This window comes from Pelobates fuscus, chromosome 2, assembly GCF_036172605.1.
Source record: "Pelobates fuscus isolate aPelFus1 chromosome 2, aPelFus1.pri, whole genome shotgun sequence".
Classification (NCBI taxonomy): Eukaryota; Metazoa; Chordata; class Amphibia; order Anura; family Pelobatidae; genus Pelobates; species Pelobates fuscus.
The window spans coordinates 7,085,747-7,098,223 of record NC_086318.1 but is presented as its reverse complement, the minus strand read 5'-3'; the positions used below and the strand labels follow the sequence as shown (position 1 = coordinate 7,098,223).

The following is a 12,477-nucleotide window of genomic DNA, read 5'->3' as shown; positions in this document are numbered from 1 at the left end:
GGGGTGTAAGTGTGTGGAAGGTATGAGTGTGGATGCTGCTCCCCACGGCTGGGACTTCTGACAGGTAATCAAACTCCCTCATCAGGGCTCCGTTTCTACTCACAAACGTGGACAATACCGATCTGAGGGATTAACCTCACAACATACCACCTACAATAACTACAACAATTTCCGCTCAAACAGTGGTTATTCCCAAATTTGAAGGCACGTTCAGAGTTTAGTAAACACCCCACATTTACACTGAGTTAATGAGTCTACAGGTGAGGACGAGAAGCTCACAGGCTCACGCACAGGGTCATTGAACTGTGTGACCTGTAGGCAGCATGAAGCAGTATCAGGGAATTCCATGGGATGCAAGGGATACGAGGCAGTAACTCACCGTGAGAATGCAGGCTCAGTGTTGGCTCACTTCTTGGTGCCTGCAGCTTGTCATTCAGGTATCCGGCAAGATCCTTCAACCAAATAGATGGGGTCTCAGGAAACAAATTCTGGCTGTTTTCTAACTCTCGCTGTAGTGCGGACACATCAAGCTGTAAAAGAAAAACTCTGATTATAACTCATTTACTATATTTCTTCCCTGTGGCCAAAACTTGTCTCTTTCACCCTCACCAACACTGAGCTACAGGTACACAGAGCCTTCCATACGCACAGCTTCTCTCCCAGACTGACCTACACAGAGCCTTCCATACTCACAGCTTCTCTCCCCCAGACTGACCTACACAGAGCCTTCCATACTCACAGCTTCTCTCCCCCAGACTGACCTACACAGAGCCTTCCATACGCACAGATTCTCTCCCAGACTGACCTACACAGAGCCTTCCATACTCACAGCTTCTCTCCCCCAGACTGACCTACACAGAGCCTTCCATACTCACAGCTTCTCTCCCCCAGACTGACCTACACAGAGCCTTCCATACTCACAGCTTCTCTCCCCCAGACTGACCTACACAGAGCCTTCCATACTCACAGCTTCTCCCCCAGACTGACCTACACAGAGCCTTCCATACTCACAGCGTCTCCCCCAGACTGACCTACACAGAGCCTTCCATACTCACAGCGTCTCCCCCAGACTGACCTACACCGAGCCTTCCATACTCACAGCGTCTCCCCCAGACTGACCTACACAGAGCCTTCCATACTCACAGCTTCTCTCCCAGACTGACCTACACAGAGCCTTCCATACTCACAGATTCTCTCTCCCAGACTGATCTACACAGAGCCTTCCATACTCACAGCTTCTCTCCCAGACTGACCTACACAGAGCCTTCCATACTCACAGATTCTCTCTCCCAGACTGACCTACACAGAGCCTTCCATACTCACAGCTTCTCTCCCAGACTGACCTACACAGAGCCTTCCATACTCACAGATTCTCTCCCAGACTGACCTACACAGAGCCTTCCATACTCACAGATTCTCTCTCCCAGACTGACCTACACAGAGCCTTCCATACTCACAGATTCTCTCTCCCAGACTGACCTACACAGAGCCTTCCATACTCACAGATTCTCTCCCCCCCCAGACTGACCTACACAGAGCCTTCCATACTCACAGCTTCTCTCCCCCCCCAGACTGACCTACACAGAGCCTTCCATACTCACAGCTTCTCTCCCAGACTGACCTACACAGAGCCTTCCATACTCACAGATTCTCTCCCAGACTGACCTACACAGAGCCTTCCATACTCACAGATTCTCTCCCAGACTGACCTACACAGAGCCTTCCATACTCACAGCTTCTCTCCCAGACTGACCTACACAGAGCCTTCCATACTCACAGCTTCTCTCCCAGACTGACCTACACAGAGCCTTCCATACTCACAGATTCTCTCTCCCAGACTGACCTACACAGAGCCTTCCATACTCACAGATTCTCTCCCAGACTGACCTACACAGAGCCTTCCATACTCACAGATTCTCTCCCAGACTGACCTACACAGAGCCTTCCATACTCACAGATTCTCTCCCAGACTGACCTACACAGAGCCTTCCATACTCACAGCTTCTCTCCCAGACTGACCTACACAGAGCCTTCCATACTCACAGCTTCTCTCCCAGACTGACCTACACAGAGCCTTCCATACTCACAGATTCTCTCTCCCAGACTGACCTACACAGAGCCTTCGATACTCACAGATTCTCTCCCAGACTGACCTACACAGAGCCTTCCATACTCACAGATTCTCTCCCAGACTGACCTACACAGAGCCTTCCATACTCACAGATTCTCTCCCAGACTGACCTACACAGAGCCTTCCATACGCACAGATTCTCTCCCCCCCCAGACTGACCTACACAGAGCCTTCCATACTCACAGATTCTCTCCCAGACTGACCTACACAGAGCCTTCCATACTCACAGATTCTCTCCCCCCCCCAGACTGACCTACACAGAGCCTTCCATACTCACAGCTTCTCTCCCCCCCCAGACTGACCTACACAGAGCCTTCCATACTCACAGCTTCTCTCCCAGACTGACCTACACAGAGCCTTCCATACGCACAGATTCTCTCCCAGACTGACCTACACAGAGCCTTCCATACTCACAGCTTCTCTCCCAGACGGACCTACACAGAGCCTTCCATACTCACAGATTCTCTCTCCCAGACTGACCTACACAGAGCCTTCCATACTCACAGATTCTCTCCCAGACTGACCTACACAGAGCCTTCCATACGCACAGATTCTCTCCCAGACTGACCTACACAGAGCCTTCCATACTCACAGCTTCTCTCCCCCCCCAGACTGACCTACACAGAGCCTTCCATACTCACAGCTTCTCTCCCAGACTGACCTACACAGAGCCTTCCATACGCACAGATTCTCTCCCAGACTGACCTACACAGAGCCTTCCATACGCACAGCTTCTCTCCCAGACTGACCTACACAGAGCCTTCCATACTCACAGCTTCTCTCCCAGACGGACCTACACAGAGCCTTCCATACTCACAGATTCTCTCTCCCAGACTGACCTACACAGAGCCTTCCATACTCACAGATTCTCTCCCAGACTGACCTACACAGAGCCTTCCATACGCACAGATTCTCTCCCAGACTGACCTACACAGAGCCTTCCATACTCACAGATTCTCTCCCAGACTGACCTACACAGAGCCTTCCATACTCACAGCTTCTCTCCCAGACTGACCTACACAGAGCCTTCCATACTCACAGCTTCTCTCCCAGACTGACCTACACAGAGCCTTCCATACTCACAGCTTCTCTCCCCCAGACTGACCTACACAGAGCCTTCCATACGCACAGATTCTCTCCCAGACTGACCTACACAGAGCCTTCCATACTCACAGATTCTCTCCCAGACTGACCTACACAGAGCCTTCCATACTCAAAGATTCTCTCCCAGACTGACCTACACAGAGCCTTCCATACTCACAGCTTCTCTCCCAGACTGACCTACACAGAGCCTTCCATACTCACAGATTCTCTCCCAGACTGACCTACACAGAGCCTTCCATACTCACAGCTTCTCTCCCAGACTGACCTACACAGAGCCTTCCATACTCACAGCTTCTCTCCCCCCCCCCCGACTGACCTACAGGGCCTTCCATACTCACAGATTCTCTCCCAGACTAACCTACACAGAGCCTTCCATACTCACAGATTCTCTCCCCCCCCAGACTGACCTACACAGAGCCTTCCATACTCACAGATTCTCTCCCCCCCCAGACTGACCTACACAGAGCCTTCCATACGCACAGATTCTCTCCCAGACTGACCTACACAGAGCCTTCCATACTCACAGCGTCTCCCCCAGACTGACCTACACAGAGCCTTCCATACTCACAGATTCTCTCCCAGACTAACCTACACAGAGCCTTCCATACTCACAGCTTCTCTCCCCCAGACTGACCTACACAGAGCCTTCCATACTCACAGCGTCTCCCCCAGACTGACCTACACAGAGCCTTCCATACTCACAGCGTCTCCCCCAGACTGACCTACACAGAGCCTTCCATACTCACAGCTTCTCTCCCCCAGACTGACCTACACAGAGCCTTCCATACTCACAGATTCTCTCCCAGACTGACCTACACAGAGCCTTCCATACTCACAGATTCTCTCCCAGACTGACCTACACAGAGCCTTCCATACTCACAGCTTCTCTCCCAGACTGACCTACACAGAGCCTTCCATACTCACAGATTCTCTCCCAGACTGACCTACACAGAGCCTTCCATACTCACAGCTTCTCTCCCAGACTGACCTACACAGAGCCTTCCATACTCACAGCTTCTCTCCCCCCCCCCCCCCCCCCCGACTGACCTACAGGGCCTTCCATACTCACAGATTCTCTCCCAGACTAACCTACACAGAGCCTTCCATACTCACAGATTCTCTCCCCCCCCAGACTGACCTACACAGAGCCTTCCATACGCACAGATTCTCTCCCAGACTGACCTACACAGAGCCTTCCATACTCACAGCGTCTCCCCCAGACTGACCTACACAGAGCCTTCCATACGCACAGATTCTCTCCCAGACTGACCTACACAGAGCCTTCCATACTCACAGATTCTCTCCCAGACTGACCTACACAGAGCCTTCCATACTCACAGCTTCTCTCCCAGACTGACCTACACAGAGCCTTCCATACTCACAGATTCTCTCCCAGACTGACCTACACAGAGCCTTCCATACTCACAGCTTCTCTCCCAGACTGACCTACACAGAGCCTTCCATACTCACAGCTTCTCTCCCCCCCCCCCCCCCCCCCGACTGACCTACAGGGCCTTCCATACTCACAGATTCTCTCCCAGACTAACCTACACAGAGCCTTCCATACTCACAGATTCTCTCCCCCCCCAGACTGACCTACACAGAGCCTTCCATACTCACAGATTCTCTCCCCCCCCAGACTGACCTACACAGAGCCTTCCATACGCACAGATTCTCTCCCAGACTGACCTACACAGAGCCTTCCATACTCACAGCGTCTCCCCCAGACTGACCTACACAGAGCCTTCCATACTCACAGATTCTCTCCCAGACTAACCTACACAGAGCCTTCCATACTCACAGATTCTCTCCCCCAGACTGACCTACACAGAGCCTTCCATACTCACAGCGTCTCCCCCAGACTGACCTACACAGAGCCTTCCATACTCACAGCGTCTCCCCCAGACTGACCTACACAGAGCCTTCCATACTCACAGCTTCTCTCCCCCAGACTGACCTACACAGAGCCTTCCATACTCACAGATTCTCTCCCAGACTGACCTACACAGAGCCTTCCATACTCACAGATTCTCTCCCAGACTGACCTACACAGAGCCTTCCATACTCACAGCTTCTCTCCCAGACTGACCTACACAGAGCCTTCCATACTCACAGATTCTCTCCCAGACTGACCTACACAGAGCCTTCCATACTCACAGCTTCTCTCCCAGACTGACCTACACAGAGCCTTCCATACTCACAGATTCTCTCCCCCCCCAGACTGACCTACACAGAGCCTTCCATACTCACAGATTCTCTCCCCCCCCAGACTGACCTACACAGAGCCTTCCATACGCACAGATTCTCTCCCAGACTGACCTACACAGAGCCTTCCATACTCACAGCGTCTCCCCCAGACTGACCTACACAGAGCCTTCCATACTCACAGATTCTCTCCCAGACTAACCTACACAGAGCCTTCCATACTCACAGCTTCTCTCCCCCAGACTGACCTACACAGAGCCTTCCATACTCACAGCGTCTCCCCCAGACTGACCTACACAGAGCCTTCCATACTCACAGCGTCTCCCCCAGACTGACCTACACAGAGCCTTCCATACTCACAGCTTCTCTCCCCCAGACTGACCTACACAGAGCCTTCCATACTCACAGATTCTCTCCCAGACTGACCTACACAGAGCCTTCCATACTCACAGATTCTCTCCCAGACTGACCTACACAGAGCCTTCCATACTCACAGCTTCTCTCCCAGACTGACCTACACAGAGCCTTCCATACTCACAGCTTCTCTCCCAGACTGACCTACACAGAGCCTTCCATACTCACAGCTTCTCTCCCCCCCCCCCCCCCCCCCGACTGACCTACAGGGCCTTCCATACTCACAGATTCTCTCCCAGACTAACCTACACAGAGCCTTCCATACTCACAGATTCTCTCCCCCCCCCAGACTGACCTACACAGAGCCTTCCATACTCACAGATTCTCTCCCCCCCCAGACTGACCTACACAGAGCCTTCCATACGCACAGATTCTCTCCCAGACTGACCTACACAGAGCCTTCCATACTCACAGCGTCTCCCCCAGACTGACCTACACAGAGCCTTCCATACTCACAGATTCTCTCCCAGACTAACCTACACAGAGCCTTCCATACTCACAGCTTCTCTCCCCCAGACTGACCTACACAGAGCCTTCCATACTCACAGCGTCTCCCCCAGACTGACCTACACAGAGCCTTCCATACTCACAGCGTCTCCCCCAGACTGACCTACACAGAGCCTTCCATACTCACAGCTTCTCTCCCCCAGACTGACCTACACAGAGCCTTCCATACGCACAGATTCTCTCCCAGACTGACCTACACAGAGCCTTCCATACTCACAGCGTCTCCCCCAGACTGACCTACACAGAGCCTTCCATACTCACAGATTCTCTCCCAGACTAACCTACACAGAGCCTTCCATACTCACAGATTCTCTCCCCCCCCAGACTGACCTACACAGAGCCTTCCATACTCACAGATTCTCTCCCCCCCCAGACTGACCTACACAGAGCCTTCCATACGCACAGATTCTCTCCCAGACTGACCTACACAGAGCCTTCCATACTCACAGCGTCTCCCCCAGACTGACCTACACAGAGCCTTCCATACTCACAGATTCTCTCCCAGACTAACCTACACAGAGCCTTCCATACTCACAGCTTCTCTCCCCCAGACTGACCTACACAGAGCCTTCCATACTCACAGCGTCTCCCCCAGACTGACCTACACAGAGCCTTCCATACTCACAGCGTCTCCCCCAGACTGACCTACACAGAGCCTTCCATACTCACAGCTTCTCTCCCCCAGACTGACCTACACAGAGCCTTCCATACGCACAGATTCTCTCCCAGACTGACCTACACAGAGCCTTCCATACTCACAGCGTCTCCCCCAGACTGACCTACACAGAGCCTTCCATACTCACAGATTCTCTCCCAGACTAACCTACACAGAGCCTTCCATACTCACAGATTCTCTCCCCCCCCAGACTGACCTACACAGAGCCTTCCATACTCACAGATTCTCTCCCCCCCCAGACTGACCTACACAGAGCCTTCCATACGCACAGATTCTCTCCCAGACTGACCTACACAGAGCCTTCCATACTCACAGCGTCTCCCCCAGACTGACCTACACAGAGCCTTCCATACTCACAGATTCTCTCCCAGACTAACCTACACAGAGCCTTCCATACTCACAGCTTCTCTCCCCCAGACTGACCTACACAGAGCCTTCCATACTCACAGCGTCTCCCCCAGACTGACCTACACAGAGCCTTCCATACTCACAGCGTCTCCCCCAGACTGACCTACACAGAGCCTTCCATACTCACAGCTTCTCTCCCCCAGACTGACCTACACAGAGCCTTCCATACTCACAGCTTCTCTCCCCCCCCCCCCCCCCCCGACTGACCTACAGGGCCTTCCATACTCACAGATTCTCTCCCAGACTAACCTACACAGAGCCTTCCATACTCACAGATTCTCTCCCCCCCCAGACTGACCTACACAGAGCCTTCCATACTCACAGATTCTCTCCCCCCCCAGACTGACCTACACAGAGCCTTCCATACGCACAGATTCTCTCCCAGACTGACCTACACAGAGCCTTCCATACTCACAGCTTCTCTCCCAGACTGACCTACACAGAGCCTTCCATACTCACAGCTTCTCTCCCAGACTGACCTACACAGAGCCTTCCATACTCACAGATTCTCTCCCCCCCCAGACTGACCTACACAGAGCCTTCCATACTCACAGATTCTCTCCCCCCCCAGACTGACCTACACAGAGCCTTCCATACGCACAGATTCTCTCCCAGACTGACCTACACAGAGCCTTCCATACTCACAGCGTCTCCCCCAGACTGACCTACACAGAGCCTTCCATACTCACAGATTCTCTCCCAGACTAACCTACACAGAGCCTTCCATACTCACAGCTTCTCTCCCCCAGACTGACCTACACAGAGCCTTCCATACTCACAGCGTCTCCCCCAGACTGACCTACACAGAGCCTTCCATACTCACAGCTTCTCTCCCCCAGACTGACCTACACAGAGCCTTCCATACTCACAGATTCTCTCCCAGACTGACCTACACAGAGCCTTCCATACTCACAGATTCTCTCCCAGACTGACCTACACAGAGCCTTCCATACTCACAGCTTCTCTCCCAGACTGACCTACACAGAGCCTTCCATACTCACAGATTCTCTCCCAGACTGACCTACACAGAGCCTTCCATACTCACAGCTTCTCTCCCAGACTGACCTACACAGAGCCTTCCATACTCACAGCTTCTCTCCCCCCCCCCCCCCCCCCCCGACTGACCTACAGGGCCTTCCATACTCACAGATTCTCTCCCAGACTAACCTACACAGAGCCTTCCATACTCACAGATTCTCTCCCCCCCCAGACTGACCTACACAGAGCCTTCCATACTCACAGATTCTCTCCCCCCCCAGACTGACCTACACAGAGCCTTCCATACGCACAGATTCTCTCCCAGACTGACCTACACAGAGCCTTCCATACTCACAGCGTCTCCCCCAGACTGACCTACACAGATTCTCTCCCAGACTGACCTACACAGAGCCTTCCATACTCACAGATTCTCTCCCAGACTGACCTACACAGAGCCTTCCATACTCAAAGATTCTCTCCCAGACTGACCTACACAGAGCCTTCCATACTCACAGCTTCTCTCCCAGACTGACCTACACAGAGCCTTCCATACTCACAGATTCTCTCCCAGACTGACCTACACAGAGCCTTCCATACTCACAGCTTCTCTCCCAGACTGACCTACACAGAGCCTTCCATACTCACAGCTTCTCTCCCCCCCCCCCCCCCCCCGACTGACCTACAGGGCCTTCCATACTCACAGATTCTCTCCCAGACTAACCTACACAGAGCCTTCCATACTCACAGATTCTCTCCCCCCCCAGACTGACCTACACAGAGCCTTCCATACTCACAGATTCTCTCCCCCCCCAGACTGACCTACACAGAGCCTTCCATACGCACAGATTCTCTCCCAGACTGACCTACACAGAGCCTTCCATACTCACAGCGTCTCCCCCAGACTGACCTACACAGAGCCTTCCATACTCACAGATTCTCTCCCAGACTAACCTACACAGAGCCTTCCATACTCACAGATTCTCTCCCCCAGACTGACCTACACAGAGCCTTCCATACTCACAGCGTCTCCCCCAGACTGACCTACACAGAGCCTTCCATACTCACAGCGTCTCCCCCAGACTGACCTACACAGAGCCTTCCATACTCACAGCTTCTCTCCCCCAGACTGACCTACACAGAGCCTTCCATACTCACAGATTCTCTCCCAGACTGACCTACACAGAGCCTTCCATACTCACAGATTCTCTCCCAGACTGACCTACACAGAGCCTTCCATACTCACAGCTTCTCTCCCAGACTGACCTACACAGAGCCTTCCATACTCACAGATTCTCTCCCAGACTGACCTACACAGAGCCTTCCATACTCACAGCTTCTCTCCCAGACTGACCTACACAGAGCCTTCCATACTCACAGCTTCTCTCCCCCCCCCCCGACTGACCTACAGGGCCTTCCATACTCACAGATTCTCTCCCAGACTAACCTACACAGAGCCTTCCATACTCACAGATTCTCTCCCCCCCCAGACTGACCTACACAGAGCCTTCCATACTCACAGATTCTCTCCCCCCCCAGACTGACGTACACAGAGCCTTCCATACGCACAGATTCTCTCCCAGACTGACCTACACAGAGCCTTCCATACTCACAGCGTCTCCCCCAGACTGACCTACACAGAGCCTTCCATACTCACAGATTCTCTCCCAGACTAACCTACACAGAGCCTTCCATACTCACAGCTTCTCTCCCCCAGACTGACCTACACAGAGCCTTCCATACTCACAGCGTCTCCCCCAGACTGACCTACACAGAGCCTTCCATACTCACAGCGTCTCCCCCCAGACTGACCTACACAGAGCCTTCCATACTCACAGCTTCTCCCCCAGACTGACCTACACAGAGCCTTCCATACTCACAGCTTCTCTCCCCCAGACTGACCTACACAGGGCCTTCCATACTCACAGATTCTCTCCCCCCCCAGACTGACCTACACAGAGCCTTCCATACTCACAGCTTGTCTCCCCCAGACTGACCTACACAGAGCCTTCCATACTCACAGCTTGTCTCCCCCAGACTGACCTACACAGAGCCTTCCATACTCACAGCTTCTCTCCCCCAGACTGACCTACACAGAGCCTTCCATACTCACAGCTTGTCTCCCTCAGACTGACCTACACAGAGCCTTCCATACTCACAGCTTCTCTCCCCCAGACTGACCTACACAGAGCCTTCCATACTCACAGCTTCTCCTCCAGACTGACCTACACAGAGCCTTCCATACTCACAGATTCTCTCCCCCCAGACTGATCTACACAGAGCCTTCCTTACTCACAGCTTGTCTCCCCGCAGGAGTTTACAGATATTTACATGATTACACACTACGTGGTACATACAGTAAACCTACACTCACCGCTTTCAAAGCCTCCTCCAGAGTGTTGAATTTCCTGTGTGCAGAACTCATGACAGGACTCTGTGCTTTTTTGGTGGTCTTGCTGCCTTGCTGCTTTTTCTGTGGTGCTGGCTCAGTGCTGATATTTGGAGGGACCTGTTCTTTGTTTTGTTTCTTCAGGATTTTCTCAAACCCCATTTCATACAACGTAGTTGATGTCTTAATTGCAACTGAGAAGGACACAGAGAACGAGCCATTAATAAATCAAAAAGTTGGCACGAATGACTGACCCTGTGGGACAGCTCACAGACAAGCCCAGATAGGAAGATGTACCCTTGTCCCACATTAAGAGAGCAGGAACAAGGCTGCCACGTGAGGTGGAGCAATAATATGATTTGCAGTCAGCCACCACCCTCACAGAGCCTTCCGAGCAGCGAGGCTGCCCTACAAACGCTGGCATTAAGTGAAAAGTCAACACTTACAATGAGAACCCATAAAGCCACAAACAAAAACGCTGAGCAAATGCACTTCAAGCTAAGAATTAAACATGCATAATGCATGGGCCTGGTTTGGTTGCCATTATTTGGAATGTTGTTGAGATCTCCAGCATTCGTTCTAAATTAGAGAAACCAACAGAATTATATGAAAGTTAAAGGCTTTCAGGCATCAGGCTTTACGGTTATTTGACCAACTGCTGCTCAACTTAAAGGGACACTCCACTGCCCAAATACAAAATAAATAAAAATCACTGGTTAGTAGATATACCCCAAATGAAAACTTGCATGCATTTATTTATTTTTTTCATTGGGGATATACCTAAAAACAGTTTGCAAAAACAGCAGATCTCGTCTGCTGCCTTTGCAATCCCTCCCCTTCTAACCCCGCCCAGACTTTATGTGGCGGCCAATCACAGATTTTCCAATTCAGCTCGATAAGAAGTGAGTCAGGTGCTCTGGGCAATTGCTGCCTTTTGAGGTCGGCTGCATAGAGCTAACGAAACCAGGAAGTAACATTATCTGTTTTCTGCTTGATTGCCAAGGGGGTGTAACCATGTTCATTTAGAAAAGTGTAAATTTCTATTGAAACAAGCTAAAGATGTTTAGGGGTCTGCGGTGACCCTTTAAGTAGCAGACAACATGTGGGGTAGTAAAAAATAATAAAATTAAAAAACCATGTGGAGGTCAAAACTGATTGGAGTGAAAAGCTGTGCACTCCTATATATGTGTATATGGAAAATAAATATAAGAATTAAAAGGGTGCCTACAGAAATGACAAGGTGTGTACAAGCAGAGTGTATACATTATGACTAATAGATACTGTAGCGAACCACGGGTAACTCGACTGGTTACCTCAGCTAATTCCCTCCCTTCAGCCGGTCAAGAACCATGTAAAAATACAAATAGACCCATTTCCCCCCAGTAACTGGACGACACACAGTCCTGGAGGTACAACACAATTTTATTGTCCATACACACAAGGCTTTTATGCATAACCCCCTGCAAGGGGTGAATCACACAGACACTATCACATCCCAAGATCCTCCCTCTCTGGGACCCTAGCGCGGGAAGGGACTTTGTTCCCTTTGACCCCAGAGCCCACCCCTGTGAACACAGGGTTTCCCACCCCAGTGGGTCTTCTTCCCAGGAGCCTCTGTGCCTGTGAGTCCAGGTGCGGTTAAAGGGACACTATAGTCACCTGAACAAC

The 12,477-nt window shown here is 51.8% G+C and overlaps 1 protein-coding gene across 1 annotated transcript in view; it reads right to left on the bottom strand.

Annotated features, from left to right (window-relative positions):
• The window catches only part of LOC134585796 (transmembrane protein 214-A-like), a 49,333-nt gene that overhangs the window by 28,644 nt on the left and 8,212 nt on the right, over positions 1-12,477 (bottom strand). The window contains exons 2-3 of the mRNA XM_063441266.1: positions 10,795-11,003; positions 380-530 (exon numbers count right to left, since the gene is read on the bottom strand). Coding sequence (XP_063297336.1) covers positions 380-530; positions 10,795-11,003 — 360 coding nt within the window. The remainder of the gene's footprint in view (positions 1-379; positions 531-10,794; positions 11,004-12,477) is intronic.